The sequence below is a fragment of the Triturus cristatus genome, chromosome 4_2 (genome assembly GCF_964204655.1).
Source record: "Triturus cristatus chromosome 4_2, aTriCri1.1, whole genome shotgun sequence".
In the NCBI taxonomy this organism is placed as follows: Eukaryota; Metazoa; Chordata; class Amphibia; order Caudata; family Salamandridae; genus Triturus; species Triturus cristatus.
Genome location: NC_140586.1, coordinates 492,535,663 through 492,557,377, shown reverse-complemented (window position 1 = coordinate 492,557,377; position 21,715 = coordinate 492,535,663). Strand labels below are relative to the sequence as shown.

Here is a 21,715-nt window from a genome sequence, read left to right as displayed (position 1 = left end):
TCAGCTTGTCTGAGGAGCAAGGTCTGTAAGTGCATTAATACAACAACTGCTGGATGGAGGGGGACCTGAGGCCTCTTCTGTGTGTGTGTAAATTGGGCCTCGCGGGCCTGCGACCAGCAGGCAGAGGCCCTAACCTGAGAGGTTGGATGAGGCAATATAGTTGACTGTTAGAGCATGCCACTCGATGGACTCTAGTCAAAATAGGCGCATTGAGGACCCCGGGATGGCCAACAGGCATTGGGTGGCTGTGAGGTGGCTGACCACAGTAACAGGTGGAACTACGAGAGATGACTGGAGGCGCTAACCCTCGGAGGAGCAATAATTCATGGCAGTAAGGGGAGGGGAGGTTATGTCTATGCACTCCGAGAGTGTATTGTGCGGTATCAAAACAATGTCACCTGGGTACAGTAACACTTTCGGAAACCATTGTCACTCATTTAGCAATTACTTAATGTAACACCCCTAATCAGTGCAGCTATATATCTATCTTACATCTGAAGAAATCAACGCTCTGACACAGGTAAAAGTTACCAATACACCTAGGTCACAGAAGTTACAGGACCTTCAAAATTAACGATTTTGTTTTTCATTCCGGTATGTCTGCTGCTGAAAGTAGCTATTACCGCCATTTGAAAGTTTCGAAGAAAACAAGTAGGAATCAGTCTGGAAACAGACTCCCGCATGTTATTCCTTTAATACTCACTCATCGTTATTTCCGTTCCCCCAACAACAAAACAGCAATGAAATTGGGCACTTCAGAGCTGTGGTGCCATCGTGTTGGAATCTTAGATCTCGGCTCCTCCATGCAGAGCGGCCATTTTTGCACATCGCTCTCCGCAGGGAGGCGGAGGTTATCCGGGGTCACATCACACACTCCAGAGCTCTGGTGCCCTTCTCAAGTCCCTAGCTTCCGTCAGAAACCAGTACTTGCATATGTCGTACTCGAAACGACTGACATCGTAGGGCTGCCGGTGCATGGCGCACGCCTGCAACAAATCCTTGCGAGACCTACCTTTATGGACATACTACGGAAATATGGCAAAATGTTGTGGGCATAGAAAAGGGACATTCATTACAGGACTACCACACAGGCAGCTGTACTGCATAACGAAATTTATCGCATCGCGTTTAGGAGACAGGGGAAGCACCAGAAAACAGACGGCGGCCACACGGAAATAATACTACACCAGCATTGATTACTAGCACTGGTACCCGAGGAGGCGCGAGGCCTGTTATGCGTGATTTTGCATTTCAGTGCGGTGATGCGGCTCACCACCACACTTAAATGCGTTAGTCTAACGCCAGATACGTGGTACTTGGCAGGGCTGAATTGGGTGGCGTGGATTTGGACAAGCTGTGCACGCTAAGTCTTTTATGTCATGGGGTATAAATTGGACTTTTGTCTATTTTTCTTTGTAAAATAATATGGGCTGTTTCTTTACATTTCACTACATTTCTGAACAATTTGTTAAGCTAAATTGTATTGTCGCATTGTGTGCGCATGCAGGGAAGAACAAATGTCTGGCAGACATGCATAAAATCATCCTACGTATCAGTATTCACTTTCACACTTCTAACAGTAATTCCAATCCTAGAATGAGTTACCTGCTTGCTTCACAACTACAGTTAGTAAAACAAGTAAGAGCTTTGCGAGCCTGTATAAGTAGCAAAGGTTTTAAAGGGACTTGTTTTTGTGCAAGTTATTGCTTTTCTCAGTTCACGGAAGGGATAAAAAACATCTCCAGATAATAATAGAGTTGACAGGAAGGTGCGATAGCAGAATATTGATACATGTGGATCTGGTGAGGACTGCGGGCAGCAAGTGCTTGATACGTATTTGCATAAGAAAATACTATATATTTCTTTCATTATCCTCCATTAGTTATTAGTAAGGAAGCGGGAAGAGAAGCGTTCACCGACAGCATTCAGTTAGTCTCACGGAGACAAAGAATGCTGTTGTCTGTGGTAGATGCCGCCCAGAAGTCATAGGTATATGTATCAGGAGCTGCCATTGAAAGGAAGTGGAAATGCATTTTAGATGTTGCTGGTATTGATGGCTACTGTGCGGTTGCAGACTTCGCTGGGCTGACAGTGGGTGGGGAAATGCTACGTTGTCACTGTAGGGTTAATTACATGAATTGCGCATTCTCTCTGGTGTTTGTCCTTGGCGTACTTGCTGACTGGTGCTACACATGGGATCAGATTTGCCTTTGGTAGGAGGTATGGTTTAGTGGGGTACAAAGTATAAATTAATGTTGGCGAGAGGAAACAAAAATTGGATCCTTTGTACATTTAATATTATTCTGTGCATCATGCAGAGGATGAAAAGTAGCAGGAACGGCTTTGATGCCGTAGAGGCTAGCAGGAAGAACTCTTTTGGGGTGGTCAGTTGAAGAGATTATTTAACATGTTTTAAACTACTACAGTGGCGTTGGGGAGGGCAGCAGCTGAAAGGCTCTGTCTTTACTGGTAGGCAGTGGTTAGATGGCGACCGGCCATCAGTCTTTCTGTTGGTGGTGTGTGGTAAATAATTTAATTACCGGAACTTAATTTGATGCGGAACATTAATAAGAATAGCTCAATAAAATAAGAGGCAGAATCCGTGGTATTAGAGGTTCGGAACGGGCTTTATTCCAATAACACAAGGAACATAATTCGAATTATGGGCCTTCTATTCCATCACCACGAAAGTTCAGGAAGGAAGGAACAATACATTATTGACAGGTAATCATTTTTATAGAAAAGGCATTACAGTAAAACAGATGCAGGAGGCGTAACAGTTGATAGCAGAGATAAAGGCATACATGCGTAACTAAAATGGGTGTAACTAGGCGTAACTAAAGAACGTCATTGGGTATGATGTCACAAATGGGTGGTTCCATGAAAGAATTTCGCAATGTCAGCAGAAATACTTGGCAGAGATGCGCGTGCAGCAGCATGACGTGTGAGTTGACATACAACTAGGGGGAGAATGGGACTTGACATTTAGCTCTACATGTGGTGACAAAAGTCTGGGGTTATGTCAACCTAATCCCAAATCATATCTAATATCCTATGTTTAAAGAACTGTGTTATCCAAAAAGAGAGGTCTCTTAGGATAGAATCTTATTCTATACTGACTATACTGACTGTTAGTGCGTGTACAAGCGTCTAAGTGTCTACACTAGATGCGAGGGGGTAGGAATATTCCATGGTAACAGGGCTATGAATTACTTGCATGAGGGCAGCGAGGCCTAGCCCTTTGCGCGGTAGCTGGAGGAATGTTTACCTAAACTGCTAGACAGGAATGCATCGGATGAGGAGCGGAGCAGAGCAGATAATCTTGAAGGTGAAATACAGTTTTTGGCAGGCAGACAGGCCGGATCAGGCACCGTTAGCCGCGCAGGGAGTAAGACAAAGTTCATGGTCACAGATGCAGGCTCAGACTGGAGCTTTCAGAGGCAGAAGGCAGGAAAGGCTTGATGACAAAATTCGGGCCTACTCGCCTGAATCTGTAGAAATGTGGGAAGTGAACCATATAAAGCCGGTGGCCTTTCATACTTAAGAATAGAATATCCGGCCCATTCATGGCGGATCTGAAAGAGGACATGTTGACGGTGGACGCACATGTGTTTGCGTCTTTATAACTGGAACTGGAGGGAACATACATGTACTTGTGACTTATACATGAAACCGTTGGGGTCCAAGATAGGGGACATAACCGACCATAAAAATCCATATTTCCACATTCCCTCCTTGTCCCCTACTTGCCCTTAGGAGATATCAATCTTCATCAATCCATCGATCTGTTCATATAACATCATTTGTTCTTCTTTCTTCTTCCGGGATCTTGAATGAAAACTTGGATGTGGGATACACGAGGTGGCACACAGACCACAAATCGCTGGCCCACATTGTAGACATAAGCAGCAACTGAATAGTATGAGAAAGCCAATACCTAGGAAGGATAGAATTCTCCATCCCCAGGCTGACAACACGCCCCAGAACCAACCGGACCAAGTCCAGGTGCCTGGACTCTGGTGTATCTGGCTTACAATCTTATGAAGGCGGGTTATGGCTTTATATACTGACGGTGAATTTTCTGGTATGAAAATGCAACAACTTGATCCGATGACCCTACAAGCTCCGCCCCTATCGGCCAGGATGACGTCAAGGACAAGACGATTCTGAAGCACAACAATCCGCATAGCAGACTGCTCTTCTGTTAAATTGCCTAAGGCGGAAATAGTTTCGTTCACTACTGCTTCAAGGGTTCTGGTTAATCTACGTATCAACTTACTATTAGTGACTGTACCTATATAGGGGAAGAAACCTTTATTGAAATCTGTGTATTTTTCCCATGCTGTTTCAGTGTAATCGACGATTGGGAGATCTCTCTGCTGTCTATTGTGTACTAAATGAGTATTTCTATGATAATCAGGAGGAGCTAGGAAAACAGGTGGTAGAAGGAATGCTATGTAACAGGTACCATCCCAATCTAAAGGTAGGCGTATATATGCGGTCTGGCCACATATAAAGTAGGAATGACGAGAAGCTCTAAATGTAGACTTGCCTTGATCACTGAATTTTATCACAGTGGTGCATTTACTATGGCCCATGTGTATGGAGCCATTCTTTCTTATACATAGTTCCCCTTTTACTGGGAATACCGACATGGTGGACAAGATTGGTGTAGCTTCAGATTCAACGTTCAGGATCATGAGGTTAAGTGTAAAATTACCTAATCCATATACTTCATTTTCTAGATCAGTTCCTGTTCTTTTGGGAAGTCCCTCTTTGTTAGGGTAGCAGACCTTAAGCAAAACTAAGTTCAGGTTTCCCCATACCCAGTTGTCTTGATCAACTGCGGAATTCGAGTCTAGGGAATTAATTAAACTAAACCATGCTCCACAGGAGCCATTGTGTGTGAACGGATAGGGAAAGAGGGGCAAAACTCCCTTATAGTTCTGATAGGGAGGGAGTCGGCCACATATCCAACAATTTGTAGCATTGCTAGTCTGATGGGAATGATGTAACATACTAATAAAAGTGTTATTGCGCAGCGCAAATCTATATGACAACTCATGCGGGGGTAATTCACTAAAAGAATGTTCAGCAGTAACATTGTAAACATGTTTAGAAATAGGATAATATATGTGCAACAATATACTTGCAGTGATTATTAAAAGACTTAAGAAAAACAAAATTAACAACGTCACTGTGCAATGACTACGCAGTGATTTACAGTACGCATGTTTTTTCAACTGCATTTGATTATTTCTTTCTCTATTCCGGTCCAGAGGATACATGTCAGAGACAAATTCAACCGATTCACCTTGGAGAGGACTTAAACAATCAAATTGTCTGACTGACTGGACCTCAATTTTAGTCTATATAGTTCTGAGTTCGATTTCTCAACCAAAGGGAGCTTTGAGTCTGTCTTTGAGGAAATACAGGGTTTAGTCTCTATATCGGATGGTAGTCCATACAATTTCTTGATATGACTCGAGTGTATCCAACCTTTGCGACCTTCGATCTTCACGGCTGTCCTCGTGGTGAGCAGTACAAGTTGAGGCGATTTCCACCTAGGATCCAGCTGAGTCTTCCGGTCAAAATTACGCACTAACACCAGGTCCCCGGGAACTACGTCATGGGGTTTCACCTCGGTGTTGTCGGGAAAGGCTGCAGCTACCTGTGAACGACAAGATTGTAGTGCAGACATCAAGGAAGCCAGGTAATCTGTCAGCATATTACAGTCAACGTCAGTTATTTTACGAGGTATAGGCGTCCCCCACATATTTGGTGGTCTACCGAAGATCACCTCATACGGGGATAGCCCTGTTCGAGAGTGCGCTACCATTCTCATGTAAAAGAGTGCAACTGGTAAGGCTACTACCCAGTCGACACCTTTCTCTCTACATATTTTGGACAATCTAATTTTCAGAGTTTGATTATGTCGTTCCACGAGACCTGCTGCCTCGGGGTGTCGGACACAGTGAAATCTCCATTGATAGCCTAACAAAAGTGAAACGTGTTTCATTAGTTCGGATGAGAACGGCTGGCCGTTATCTGAGTAGACAACACGTGGTAAACCGTACCGTGGGAAGAATTCTCGAACTAACTGTTTGGCAGTAGTCGGGGCAGTGTAATATGAAACCGGGTATGCTTCTGTCCAACGGGAAAGAGCACAAACAACTACAAGAACATATTTGAATCCTCGACATCGTTCCATCTGGATATAATCCATCTGGAGGGCTTCAAAAGGGTGATCAGGAGGCTGAAATCCACCCTGTTCTACGGGAATGCTTTTACCTGGGTTAAACTGACAACAGATCATACAGGTACGAACTTTTTGTTTAGCTGCTGCTCGTAAATGTTTATTGAACCAAATGTGTTGAATGCTGTCTAGCATAGCTTTTTCTCCTAGGTGCGCTGGACTATGTATAGTGTTAATGATGACTTGGACCATTGAGTCGGGGAGAAACCATATAGATTTTTCCTTCGTCATCCATCCCTGATCTGTTTGGATCCCTCCTAATTCAGTCCATTTCTTTATTTCATCTGGTGTAGCATGTGTCTGTATGTCAATTACGTCAAGAGCGGGATCCTTAACCGTCATGCAATGTGTTGGTGTCAGAACTATTGTCTTTGTCATGTCAGATGTGTGAGTTTTATTCTGAGCAGTCTGTTTAGCTGTTCTGTCAGCTAGGTCATTGCCTTGGGAAATGATATCAGTAACTTTCGTATGAGCTTTACATTTCATAATTGATATTGCAATGGGTAGATGTATTGCATCTAATAAGGCATGAATGAGGGGTCCGTGCTGAATGTGGGCACCGTGAGAAGTTAAATAACCTCTCTCTCGCCACAGCACGCCGAAGTCATGTACAACTCCGAATGCATAACGTGAATCAGTGTATATGTTGACTTTCTTATTTGTGGCTTGAATACAGGCTTGTGTCAGAGCGATGAGCTCTGCTGCTTGAGCTGACAAGGTGTTTATGCAATTTGTTTCAATGACTTCAGTGTCTGTTGTGACTGCATACGCGGCCACTAGCTCTCCTGTACTTGTTCTCATACATGAACCATCTACATACAACGTCAGGTCTGGATCTGTCAATGGGACGTCTGTCAAGTCTTGTCTGGGTTTCGTCGTGATAGTAATAACTTCAATACAATCATGTGCTAGTGGGTCTGTTCCGTTTACTGGCAAAAGTGTGGCAGGATTTAACGTATTACAACGTCTGATTTCTATATGTGGCTGAAACAATGTCAATTCGTAACCGGTAAGTCTTGCTATAGTCAAGTGTTGTGTTTGCGTTCTGTTCAAGAGAACCTCTACTGCGTGTGGTACTTGTACTGTTAATTGGTGTCCTAACACTATGGCATCGCTTTGTCTGATTGCTAAAGCTGTCGCTGCCACTGATTTCAGGCACGCAGGCAGAGCCTGAGCTACTGGATCTAATGTACTAGAAAAATAAGCACATGGTTTGTGTGATCCTGCTTGTTCCTGTGTGAGTACTGACAAAGCAGTACCTTCGCGTTCTGTAACAAAGAGTGTAAACTGTTTACTGTAACATGGTGTTGCTAGGACTGGTGCTTGACATAAAGCTTTCTTTAGGCTTTCAAAAGCTTGTGTATGTTCCTGAGTCCAAGGGAGGACAGTCGATGTGGCCGCCTCCTGTGTTGTCGACTGAATGAGTGGTTTTGCTAGAAATGCATACTGAGGGATCCACTGCCTACAATATGAAGTGAGGCCTATAAAAGCTCGTACCTCCTTTTGTGTCTTGGGTATTGGCATGTTAACGATTAACTGGATGCGGTCGGATGTAAGCTGCCTTCCCTCCTTGGACAGCGAGTGCCCAAGGTAAACAACTCGCTGGACACAGAATTGCAGCTTAGAAGGGGACACCTTGTGCCCCTTTTCGGCCAAAAATTGTAAAACCGTCAGTGAAGCTTTTTCACATTCAGTTTCGCTTCGGGCGGTGATCAGCAGATCATCGACATATTGAAGCAGGGCAGTGTTGACGGGCATGTGGATACTGTCAAGTTCTCGTTTCAGTGCTTGGCTATAGATGCTGGGGCTTTCTGTGAATCCTTGAGGTGCGCGTGTGAATTTAAAGCTTCGTCCATTTAAACTAAATCCGAACAAGTATTGGCTTTCCGGATCTATTGGGACGCTGAAAAAGGCATTCTTGAGATCAATTACAGTAAAGAATGTTGCTTCGGAATCAATGGCTGTCAGTAATGAAGAAATGTCTGGAACTACGGGGTATTGTGGTACAATACATTTATTTAATTCGCGCAGATCAATAACCAATCGATATACTGGCGGGGCTTTAGGATCAGTTCGTTTAAGGATCGGAATTATCGGAGAATTGCATACATTGGAGTCGGTTTCCACAACCACTCCTTGGGTAATAAGCTCGTCAATGATTTGCAGTAAAGCCACTACAGCATCTGGGGGTAACTTGTATTGTCGCATTCGTGGTAGTACCACTCCTGTCTTTAGTGTGACTCGATATGGTGTAATGTTCATGCAACCAACATCTGTAGGGCCTTGCGCCCATAAATGTGTGGGTAAAGTCTGCAGTCGGTGATCCATGTCTCGGGACACATAGTGCCCTTTGAAATCACGTAAAAACAATCTTACTCCTTCCGGAGAGCAACATATTATAGCTCCTAGAGCTTTCAATGTTTTTATACCTAACAAGTTTTCTGGACATGATTTAGTGAGCAATAAATCTGTAGTTCGTGTCAAGGGACCAATCGTAAGTGGAAGAGGCTGTGATACCTCGTTAATGATAGGTTTTCCTGAAAAACCAAGGGAAATATTCTGTGAGCCTGAGAGGGGTGCCCCTGGAACTTCACTACGTTTTATGGTTGTTCGGCTTGCCCCTGTATCAAGTAAAAATTTTCTATCTTGGCCTAATAGTTCACTGTGTACATAAGGTCCTTCTTGATCTACAGGGACCTCGATAAGGGGTAAGCCAACTTCCCTCTCTAGGCTGTTTCACGAGTATCGTTGATAATCAGGGTAGTCATACTGTGCAGTCTGGTACATCTGTCGTGTCGTTGTTGGTGTGGCAGCAATAGGCTGCGGTGGTGGAGCTGGCATAGACTGTTGCGGAGCTGACATGGCCTGTGCATGCTGCGGGGCTCCTTGTTCGTTCTGATCCTGTCTAAGTGGCCGTGGTCTTTCTTTTGTATTACCTATGGCGATATTATGTTTTAAAACCGGACAGTCGTGTACATAATGACCTGGCTGTTTACAATAGTTGCATGTCCCTTTTACAGAACCTGCTGAAACACTGGACTGTGTCATACCCTTTTTACGACCGTCAGCTGGAACTGTCTGGGAAACTAGCATTTTCATTTTCGTGTCTTTCATGCGTCTTTGTTCATGTTCTTGTTCCTCTCTAATTCTATTGTGATGGTACTGTAGCATTTGTAACATTTGTGACGGAGTGTTACCTTGCCAGGTACTCTCGAATTTCAATACTCTATTCTTAACTTGGGGCAAGGCATTTTCAACTAATTTTGTCACAAACAGATGTGGATACGATTCGCTACTTGCTTTTATTCCACTATTTATACCAAAACATTTTTCGAATCGGGCATAAAAGTCACTAGTGTCTTCATCTTGCTTTTGTTTACAGGCTGAGATTGCACCCCAGTCTTCCTTTTTCGTAGTTAATAAACGTGGCAGTACCTGTACTAATAAACCTGGTAGTATTTTGGTCTTTTCCCCAAGCCCTAAACCTGGACCTCGAGCTGTTTCTTCGTTTTCTAATGCTGTCAAATCTATCTTTTGGTCTCCCACCTCCCAATCCTTTTCTTTGAGTTTTTCGTAAATGCCCGCAGGCATTAATACCTTTAATATTTTCATAATGTCGGGATAGGTATACTCTCCCATGAGCAACATGTCTTTAATTTCACGGTGGAAACCCGCTGGGTCTTTGTCATGACTGGGTACCACTTTCTTCATTTCTAATAGTTCCATTTTAGATATGGGTGTGTATACAAACACACGTTTAAACTGATTGTCATCACCTTTTATCGGGTGCACTTCGCGTAAGGGATTCTGTCTATCCATATAATACGTCGTTCTTTCCTTGATGGGCAGTGAGACATGTTCGGGGCATACAAAAAGAATGTACTGCTTTCTGTATTCTAGTATTTCTCTAATTAACTCAGTACCTGAACCTCTCCATTTATTCGTGAGTAATTCGGTTAACATATCAGGTAAGGGACCAGGATCGGAGTGTTGGCTTTTATATAATATAAGGAGTTGTTGAATCATGTAGATACCAGCTAAACGCTGTTCATCTGGGGTGAGGTTCAAAAACGTGTGTGGTAGTGTATCATCACTATATTTTCCGGGACTGTCAACCCAATGAACGGCTGACCTGGCTAATTCTTGTTCGTCCATAGAATCGAGTATATGATAACCCCTTCGTTCTCGGAGTAATTTGTCAGCGGCTTGGAACGAATGTTCGGGGGACCTTATATTTATTATAGGGGTTTGGAAATTTCTGTTATTTTCTGGACGTATCGGACGTATCGGATCAGTAAAGCATCTAGTATTATTACAAGATCTTCCTCTACCTACATAGGCCATGGTTTCTAACTGTCCTGTGGGCAGTTCTAATTCTTCCTCCTCCTCGTTTTGTTCAGGCTGGTCTACCGCCAATCTTTCTTCGTGTATTCGTTCTACTTCTTTGCGGATCTTTCGGCACATAGCTACTATACTTAGTAGTTTATCATGTCTCCCCTCCGATATATTCCGACTCCATGTGGTAAGAATTTGCATTTCTTCCGGATTTACCCCTGGTCGGTCTTGATTTCTGACCACACAATTTATGAGGAAACGTAACAGTTCTCCCTGTATCTCCACTTTCTGGTACTCCATGGCTCTATTAATACTTTCAGAATCTCGCCCTGACTGGACAAAGTGATATATATTTTCTAAATGTGTAGTCATTCCTGGTAGCCTCCCTAAATATATTGCAGCTCGTCGGATACGTAATGAGGCCAGCAGCATTTCATCCTTTTTGCCGGGCACAGGGTCATATCTACAATCTACTAGAAGTTCCTTAAGCATGTCGGGAGTTACTAGTTTGGGCGTACGTTGGTGGGCTAATTCTTGAAAGGAAAGTTTATTTACTCTGGGTGGCGTGGAAAAAATGTTCGTTGTACCTCCTTTAGCACCACCTGGGGTGCTGGATGTGAAAGGATTCGTTGAACGTGATATAGCAACCATAGGTGTGGGTACAGCTGTAGAAACAGATGTGCTTGCCGGAACTTGTATCGGAGTTTGTTGTTGTGGAGGTACAGACGGAGGGTCTTGGCGTTGAACCCCCTCGGCAGGCGTTCTATGTGGTGCAGTATTAGCATACTCGGGAGCTGCGTCGTCTAAATAAGAGGAAAGAAAAACATCTTCTGCGGTTCTGGGATGCCCTTTGGGATGTGATTTTATCGGAAACAACGGAGGTGGCAAGTCTTTTGGTATCTCCAGAGTAGCCTTAGGTAACCCTTCGGCCAGAAGAGGATACATACCATTCATAAGGGCATTTCTTTGTCTGTCTACTTGTTCTGCTTTTGCTCGGGTACCTTCTTCAATTAATAGATTTTCTCGGACTTTATCTGAATTCTCCTTACTCTTCTCTTCCTGTCTACGTGCTTTTTCTGTACGTCTATACGATTCTTTACGCCATAATTCAATGGCATCTCTCTGTGATTGTCTAGCTTTCTTTTTCCATAATTCTTCCTCTACTTTCATGATGCAATCTGCATCCCAGGTCCCAGCTGCGGGCCACCTCTGACTTTCTGGCAATTCCTTGGTGTAGTCTACCCATAAATCAAGAAATAATATGGCGTCTAGGCCATGTTTATGATACATGAAGTACCCTGGAGTGTCCCTAGGAGGAATGGGAACAGCTTCTTCGAGTACCCCTTTTCTAGTTTTGATCTGTCTTAATTTCGAAAAGAGCGGCATATTGAGAACTGATCTGATACCTAATTTTGAACACGTTTAATACAACAAAACACAATAATGAACAGTCATTCACCACAATATGCAGAACGTATTTAAAACATTTAACATTTAACATTTAATGAACAACAATGATGGCCATTTAGGGATCTAGTCACTAAGCATAATACTCGGCACTAACTAGGTAATTCTGAATTATATACTAGACATACTAGATATACTGCTAAACAGTACAGATACACTGCTGAAACAGTGCAGACCGGATTTGTGTACCCAAACCCGTCTTGACCGGCACAACCTATGTGCACGTCAGAACGCCTCCCCGGCAATGGTACTCACCGGGTAGCTCGGAACGGAAGGCCTCGGAACTGAACTTGAACTGGACTCGAACCGGACTGGACTGGACTCGAAACTTCGGAACTTCGGAACCTGGTGGGCCTCTGTATACCTCGGATCTTGCTCTCTCAGCTAGGCTCTGGTCGGGATACTTCGCACTTCTCACCGCCTCGTCTGGGTGTTGATCGCAGCCTCAGTTACCCCCGCTCGGCAGGAGGGAGATACAGGAAATCCTGTGGGTACGCGTTGTTGTCCGTCCAGCTGTGACAGGAGACCGGGTCTGCAACGCACCTCCGGCGCGTGAGATGAGAAAGTGTCCCTGTTCGGGCGCCATATATGTGGTAAATAATTTAATTACCGGAACTTAATTTGATGCGGAACATTAATAAGAATAGCTCAATAAAATAAGAGGCAGAATCCGTGGTATTAGAGGTTCGGAACGGGCTTTATTCCAATAACACAAGGAACATAATTCGAATTATGGGCCTTCTATTCCATCACTACGAAAGTTCAGGAAGGAAGGAACAATACATTATTGACAGGTAATCATTTTTATAGAAAAGGCATTACAGTAAAACAGATGCAGGAGGTGTAACAGTTGATAGCAGAGATAAAGGCATACATGCGTAACTAAAATGGGTGTAACTAGGCGTAACTAAAGAATGTCATTGGGTATGATGTCACAAATGGGTGGTTCCATGAAAGAATTTCGCAATGTCAGCAGAAATACTTGGCAGAGATGCGCGTGCAGCAGCATGACGTGTGAGTTGACATACAACTAGGAGGAGAATGGGACTTGACATTTAGCTCTACATGTGGAGACAAAAGTCTGGGGTTATGTCAACCTAATCCCAAATCATATCTAATATCCTATGTTTAAAGAACTGTGTTATCCAAAAAGAGAGGTCTCTTAGGATAGAATCTTATTCTATACTGACTATACTGACTGTTAGTGCGTGTACAAGCGTCTAAGTGTTTACACTAGATGCGAGGGGGTAGGAATATTCCATGGTAACAGGGCTATGAATTACTTGCATGAGGGCAGCGAGGCCTAGCCCTTTGCGCGGTAGCTGGAGGAATGTTTACCTAAACTGCTAGACAGGAATGCATCGGATGAGGAGCGGAGCAGAGCAGATAATCTTGAAGGTGAAATACAGTTTTTGGCAGGCAGACAGGCCGGATCAGGCACCGTTAGCCGCGCAGGGAGTAAGACAAAGTTCATGGTCGCAGATGCAGGCTCAGACTGGAGCTTTCAGAGGCAGAAGGCAGGAAAGGCTTGATGACAGAATTCGGGCCTACTCGCCTGAATCTGTAGAAATGTGGGAAGTGAACCATATAAAGCCGGTGGCCTTTCATACTTAAGAAAAGAATATCCGGCCCATTCATGGCGGATCTGAAAGAGGACATGTTGACGGTGGACGCACATGTGTTTGCGTCTTTATAACTGGAACTGGAGGGAACATACATGTACTTGTGACTTATACATGAAACCGTTGGGGTCCAAGATAGGGGACATAACCGACCATAAAAATCCATATTTCCACAGGTGGACAGGAGAGCAGTGGGCAGCGGTCATGGGTTCGCAGTGACATCTGAGGGGTGGTTTTAAAGGCGGGAGGAAGAGCATAACTGCGGGTTACGTAGGGATGAGAGTAGAGTTAATGGATGCGTTAGTAGCAGGCACGAAGGCTGTGGTCTGTGTTTGGAGGTGGTTAACTGAGCGGTTTTCAATTGAAGGTGGGTCATCAAGTAGAAGGATGTGTTTGGTGGCCGGCTGAAGGCAGTGTTATGTAACTTTGCTGGAGGGCGCAGCAGCAGTATTTACTGATATATGTAAATCGCCCAATGAAAGGGCGTATGTGACCAATGGAGGAACCAGAATCCTTTTTTTATGGCTCGGGTGAGCCCCTGCAGTATGGCGGGTCGCTGGCCAGAGAGCTCTTGACTGATGCGGAGAATGGGGAGCCCCCTCTATGTACTTTGCAGGGGGCCCCCTCAAGTTTTGTTAAGCCATTGCCTGTTCGTCTGGATTTTTCCCCACTGTTCAGCAGCAAAACCTCAGCAATCTGCAACAAAGACTGACATTCCCATCATAGTTCCCCTCTGGACGCGACATGTGTCCCATTGGCTTCCTACAAGGGCTTCTGGTCCAGTGGTAAAGTGGCCATCATGAACGAGGTTGGCTGTCCCTCGTTACACCAACATTCCTTGATTTTCCAGTTGAGTCCGTGCAAAAGCCTTTACTATTCTAAAACCTTTACCACGTATATGCCTTTATCATACATGCCTTTAGAATGAAATTGTTGGAAAGGCATGTGTGGTAAAGGCATCTTCGTAGTAAAGGCATGCATGCTAAAGACATGCGTGGTAAAGGCATGTGCGTGGTAATGGCTTCTCTATAACGGTCAAACGCGGTAATGACCGCGTTGTAATGGCTGTCTCCCACCTCTGTTATTTTGGATTGTATGTTTTAGACCATGTCTCTGATTTGAAGCAGTTGCTGCAATGATTGTAAATTGTAATAACCGAGCTGTTGATTGTATCTGTACTTGCTTACATGATTGTGCCCTTACTTGCTGTGGTGTCAATGGTTTAGATCATAGTGATCTATTGATATTGTACATTCTTTCTTAATGTGCCTTATGTGGTGTTTTAAATGTAGCCTTCAAAGCAATCTTTAGTGTGGTATTTAATGTGGTTTAAAATATGGTCATTAATGCAGTCGTAATGCAGTCGAAATTTGGTCTTCAATGCAGTTTTTCATGTATCCTTTAATCCGCCCTCAAATGTCTTTAATGCAGCCTTATGGTTTTTAAAGTTGTACAGTCTTTAATGATGTATGTCTTGATGCAGCATGTCTTTAGTGCAGCAATCTTCAATGGAGCCGTGCATGCAGTCTAAAGTTCCTCCTTTATTAGCCTTGAGTTTTGACTTCATTTCGCGTAAATGCTGGGTTACATTCTTCTAATTGCAGGTTTAGTAATCATGGACGTGAGAGGGATCCTGTTCCTCCATAGGGTGCAATAGTGGGTGGCAAGGTGTTCTGCAGCACGTTATTCTGCCCCTTTCCATGTCCCATTCAGCTTTCCTTGATCTTACTGTTAATAGGACATACAGAGGACTTGGGGGGAGCTATAGAAAGCCACAGTGAGTCACAGTTAGTTGCAAAGTTTGGAGTAGAGCTGGCTAAGGCGTTGGCTATAGCTCCCACCGGTGGTGATCCCTCAGTAGCTACCTTATTGGATGGTTCTTCGTCTGTCTCCTTTGTTGTTTGCAATGCTCAGGTATGCGAGAAGCAGCGGAAGATGTCTTTCTTTGGAATAAGTTTGGACCACACAGTTCAACTTTCCATAAGAAGGCTGCAGCACGGCAGCGCTGTAATGGCAAGTACGACATAGAAGAAGGCCCTTACTTTCAAAGATTAGCAATTCCGTAGCCTACTCTCGCACTTTCCCTGGCACACTTAGCAATCAGCCTCAACGGGCATCAGCACCATTGACTATCATTTGCACTTTGTGCTTCTTGGCGCTACTCCTACTTTAAAATTTAAAAAAATCCATATCTCCGGTTTGCCCTATTAAATTTTTCTCGATTTGTCATTTTGGTGTAATTTTGTTTATGTTTTACTCTATATTTCCTGTTCAGTTTTTTTTTTTATATATGTTGCATTTCGACTTCATTACTGTTTTACTACTACATAAATACTTCACAACTTAAGTTAAGCCTGTCTGGTCTGTACCATGGCTACCAGGGGTTGAGCTGAAGTTGATTTAGTGTCTTTGAGAGTTCACACTGACAAGGGTTATGATAATTCCCTGAGGTAGGTAGTCATCCTGTCCAAATATTAATACAATGTCTTACAGTGTCCCACCCTTACAATACCAAGCATGATTTGTGGGCTACAAGTCGTATATAGGGGTCACTTAATAATATTAGCTAGGTAGGTGTTTACCTGTTGCAAAGGGTTATTTTGACAGGTCCCACTGCAGTTTTGTACACTGCAGCAGTCAGGCCACAAAGGTTAGGCCTGTACCCATGTTTAAATTGCCACTGTAGTGGATGGCACATGAGGTGCTGCGGTCTACAAGTTGCATTTAATTTCTTGACTCTGGATGCACTTTCTACACAGTATTCTAGGGACTTTGAGGAACGTTAATAATGTCAATTAGGACTACACCAATCTAACCATGTTTAAAGTGGGACCACAGGTGTTATACTCCTGACTAGCAGAGGTAAAGTACACAGAGTTCTAAAGCCAGCCAAGAAGGTAGGGCACAAAAACCTAGAGGTACATCATGCAAAAGATGGTAATTTCCTACACACTCCATGGATTTCAAATCATCAGGTCTATCATACCTTGTGTAGATGGCATGAATGAGAGGCTGTGTGATAGATATTTATTGTACTGCCTCTCACTCCTCCTTTGTTTGTAACAATGCCCACAAACAGCCAGATGCTTTAGCCAATTTTATACTTGAATACATTCATTAATGACTCCAATTTATTATACATTTTAATATACGTATCAACCTTGATTGCACACAGTTAGGGGGCATTTAAAAAACAACATATTCATGGCTACTGTTCCAGTCAGATACTGTACAAAACCACATTATTGTTAGTAAAAAAATGCAGACTTGTCCTTTCTTTGCTGAGAGTGACATCCATTTTCCTTTTGTCATTACTTTCTAGGATATGGTCACCGAAGCTTCATTTTACATGTTTAATGCCACAAAACGAAGATTTTTTTTCAGGAATGTAAAGATATTATTACCAGCTGATTGGAAAACCGAGAACTACCAGAAACCGAAATATGAGACGTATGACAAGGTGAGTGGTAAAATTAAAACAGAACTTGCATAAAGAAGCACTGATCCTCCTGAATCTAGTATGCGCCTTGCTTCTTCAATGACGGCGAGGAGTGCGGTGTCTGTGCCATGGTCCGGGCGAAATCCAGTTTGAGATTGCCTGAGTATTTTGTTAGTCTCAAAGAACTGAGATAATTGAGCATTTACCAGTTTCTCAGCTACTTTGCTGATACCCGGGAGCAGTGATATTGGTCGATAATTCGCCAAGTCTGCTGGATCTAGCTGGGGTTTTTTTTTAAGTGCTTTTACAGCAGCACTCTTCCAGCTATCAGGGACAGATCCGTGGGCGAGCGAACTGTTAATAAGTTCTGTGACGGTGGGCACGATGACCGAGGCTACGGTTTTAAGGAACCTGATCGGTGCTGGGTCCAGAGGTGAACCGCTTTTCATTTTCATCAGTGTTCTTTCCACCTCTAAGCAAGTTACTGGCCGAAATGTCGGCAGTGCGGGGCGCGGATTGCTTTTGGCCTGGTCAAGAGATAATCGGCTTTCCATGTGACTGGTGGGGTCGGGGGGTGGGAGAGACGCCAGGATTCTTATGATTTTATCGTTAAAGTAGTTAGCTAGTTCATTGCTACGGTCAACTTTAGGGGTGGTGGAGGTGGTAGAAATGGGGACTTTGAGCAGTTCCTTTACAATTAAGAAGGATTCCCTGGCTGAATTGGATGATTCTTGTATCCTTGTGTCATAGTGTGAGGCTTTGGCTTGTCTGATGGCCTCTTTGTAATGTCTGACTGTGATCTGGTATGCCTCTTTATTGGCGTGCTGCCAATTTCTTCTCCAAAGCCGTTCGGCTTTTTTACAGTTTTTGCGGAGTATTCGGAGATCCGTAGTATACCATGGGGCTGACCCAGGTTTACCGTTTTTGTTTTCCCTAGTTCTGAATGGGAGTACTGAGTCCAGGGAGGAGGTAATCCATTCTCTGTATTGTTTGTCGGCAGTAACCGGGTCTTCCGCGTGTGCCGGGGTCGTCCTTTCTAGGGTTTTGGCCCATTCTTCCGTGGGGAGTCTAGACCAGGTCCTGTCTCTACTATAGGTGGGCGGAGTTTGGGGTTTCCTGAAAATTCCAGGAAGTTGGCAGGAGACTAAAAAGTGGTCTGTCCAGGGCAGGGGAAGGGCCTCCTTCGGTAGTATTGATGGTGAACTAGTGAAAACAGGGTCCAGTAGATGACCCTTGATATGGGTGGCTCCGGAGTTGAGTAGGCGGATGTCAAGTGTCGCCAGATCTAAGATCAGATCGTTAGCTACAGGGTCTGCCGGGTCTTCAAGATGGATGTTCAGGTCACCTACTATCATAAAGTTTGATAGGGAGTGAGCCTGAGTTGTGACTGAATCTAGGAGGGAACCAATGAAGGAACCTGGGAGGCCAGGAGGGCGGTACACAAGTATTCCCGTAAGGGAGTTGGTTGGGTTTATTTTAATGGTAAAATGGAGACTTTCTGAGTCCAAAATCTGCGCGTCACTGGTTTTACAGTGGAGATAGTCTCGGTGGATGATGGCGACACCACCGCCTCTTCCTAAAGGGCGGGGGAGGGACTGAATCAGGTATCCCGGTGGGGTTGCTAGTGCCATATCTGATTGTGAGTGTGGGGCAAGCCATGTTTCCGTGAGAAAAAGGATATCTATCTCCAGGTCTTCTATGAGGTGGTTCACCTGTGTCGCGTGTTTAGGGAGTGAGCGACAGTTTAGTGAGGCGAGGTTGAGGGCGGCGGGCTTGTGAGGTTTCGTAGGTAATGTGAGCTGGACTGGCTTACATAGTGGGCAGCGAGTGAAAGGTCCATTTAGATCATGCAAGTAATCGCAGGAAGTGGATGAGGGTCTGAGACTTAGTAGCTCTCTACGTGAGTAGCTTACTTTAGTGTAGAATGTTTTAGGCAGGGGTTCTGGCCCTAGGCCCGGTCGTGCGCGGACGGGCGCAGACGGGCTTGCCTTAGGCGCGACTTCGGCGCGCAAACGGCGCTCCCGCTGCGCTCGTCCGCTGCGCTGGTATGGCCGGCACATTTGTAGTCCTTAGGGCTGGGCGTGGCCTCGCAGTGGGCGTGGCTTAGGCCTTGGGCGTTCCCTGTCTCAGCGCGGACCGCTGTCTCAGGGAAGAGGAAGGAGGGCTGTGTCAGCGCGTGGTGTGAGCGCTTAAGCAGGTGAGCTCCTTGTTTTAAAAATGCAAATTAAACAGAGTGACAAGTTTTAAAATTCAATATCAAGAGCACAGTCCTCCGGATTCCGCCTCAGAGGATAATTACAAATAATGAAGGGCGCTTCGTAATCAAGCGTTTTTGTAGTCCTTGGGGGTGGGCGTGGCCTCGCAGTGGGCGTGGCTTAGGCCTTGGGCGTTCCCTGTCTCAGCGCGGACCGCTGTCTCAGGGAAGAGGAAGGAGGGCTGTGTCAGCGCGTGGTGTGAGCGCTTAAGCAGGTGAGCTCCTTGTTTTAAAAATGCAAATTAAACAGAGTGACAAGTTTTAAAATTCAATATCAAGAGCACAGTCCTCCGGCTTCCGCCTCAGAGGATAATTACAAATAATGAAGGGCGCTTCGTAATCAAGCGTTTTTGTAGTCCTTGGGGGTGGTCGTGGCCTCGCAGTGGGCGTGGCTTAGGCCTTGGGCGTTCCCTGTCTCAGCGTGGACCGCTTTCTCAGGGAAGAGGAAGGAGGGCTGTGTCAGCGCGTGGTGTGAGCGCTTAAGCAGGTAAGCTCCTTGTTTTAAAAATGCAAATTAAACAGAGTGACAAGTTTTAAAATTCAATATCAAGAGCACAGTCCTCCGGCTTCCGCCTCAGAGGATAATTACAAATAATGAAGGGCGCTTCGTAATCAAGCGTTTTTGTAGTCCTTGGGGGTGGGCGTGGCCTCGCAGTGGGCGTGGCTTAGGCCTTGGGCGTTCCCTGTCTCAGCGCGGACCGCTGTCTCAGGGAAGAGGAAGGAGGGCTGTGTCAGCGCGTGGTGTGAGCGCTTAAGCAGGTGAGCTCCTTGTTTTAAAAATGCAAATTAAACAGAGTGACAAGTTTTAAAATTCAATATCAAGAGCACAGTCCTCCGGCTTCCGCCTCAGAGGATAATTACAAATAATGAAGGGCGCTTCGTAATCAAGCGTTTTTGTAGTCCTTGGGGGTGGGCGTGGCCTCGCAGTGGGCGTGGCTTAGGCCTTGGGCGTTCCCTGTCTCAGCGCGGACCGCTGTCTCAGGGAAGAGGAAGGAGGGCTGTGTCAGCGCGTGGTGTGAGCGCTTAAGCAGGTGAGCTCCTTGTTTTAAAAATGCAAATTAAACAGAGTGACAAGTTTTAAAATTCAATATCAAGAGCACAGTCCTCCGGCTTCCGCCTCAGAGGATAATTACAAATAATGAAGGGCGCTTCGTAATCAAGCGTTTTTGTAGTCCTTGGGGGTGGGCGTGGCCTCGCAGTGGGCGTGGCTTAGGCCTTGGGCGTTCCCTGTCTCAGCGCGGACTGCTGTCTCAGGGAAGAGGAAGGAGGGCTGTGTCAGCGCGTGGTGTGAGCGCTTAAGCAGGTGAGCTCTTTGTTTTAAAAATGCAAATTAAACAGAGTGACAAGTTTTAAAATTCAATATCAAGAGCACAGTCCTCCGGCTTCCGCCTCAGAGGATAATTACAAATAATGAAGGGCGCTTCGTAATCAAGCGTTTTTGTAGTCCTTGGGGGTGGGCGTGGCCTCGCAGTGGGCGTGGCTTAGGCCTTGGGCGTTCCCTGTCTCAGCGCGGACCGCTGTCTCAGGGAAGAGGAAGGAGGGCTGTGTCAGCGCGTGGTGTGAGCGCTTAAGCAGGTGAGCTCCTTGTTTTAAAAATGCAAATTAAACAGAGTGACAAGTTTTAAAATTCAATATCAAGAGCACAGTCCTCCGGCTTCCGCCTCAGAGGATAATTACAAATAATGAAGGGCGCTTCGTAATCAAGCGTTTTTGTAGTCCTTGGGGGTGGGCGTGGCCTCGCAGTGGGCGTGGCTTAGGCCTTGGGCGTTCCCTGTCTCAGCGCGGACCGCTGTCTCAGGGAAGAGGAAGGAGGGCTGTGTCAGCGCGTGGTGTGAGCGCTTAAGCAGGTGAGCTCCTTGTTTTAAAAATGCAAATTAAACAGAGTGACAAGTTTTAAAATTCAATATCAAGAGCACAGTCCTCCGGCTTCCGCCTCAGAGGATAATTACAAATAATGAAGGGCGCTTCGTAATCAAGCGTTTTTGTAGTCCTTGGGGGTGGGCGTGGCCTCGAAGTGGGCGTGGCTTAGGCCTTGGGCGTTCCCTGTCTCAGCGCGGACCGCTGTCTCAGGGAAGAGGAAGGAGGGCTGTGTCAGCGCGTGGTGTGAGCGCTTAAGCAGGTGAGCTCCTTGTTTTAAAAATGCAAATTAAACAGAGTGACAAGTTTTAAAATTCAATATCAAGAGCACAGTCCTCCGGCTTCCGCCTCAGAGGATAATTACAAATAATGAAGGGCGCTTCGTAATCAAGCGTTTTTGTAGTCCTTGGGGGTGGGCGTGGCCTCGCAGTGGGCGTGGCTTAGGCCTTGGGCGTTCCCTGTCTCAGCGCGGACCGCTGTCTCAG

The 21,715-nt window shown here is 45.2% G+C and overlaps 1 protein-coding gene across 2 annotated transcripts in view; it reads left to right on the top strand.

The window, feature by feature from the left end:
* LOC146834595 (calcium-activated chloride channel regulator 1-like) overlaps positions 1 to 21,715 on the top strand; it is a 328,733-nt gene that overhangs the window by 43,518 nt on the left and 263,500 nt on the right. For both annotated transcript variants that reach the window (XM_085602048.1, XM_085602049.1), the window contains one exon: positions 17,003 to 17,140. In XM_085602048.1, coding sequence (XP_085458174.1) covers positions 17,003 to 17,140 — 138 coding nt within the window. The remainder of the gene's footprint in view (positions 1 to 17,002; positions 17,141 to 21,715) is intronic.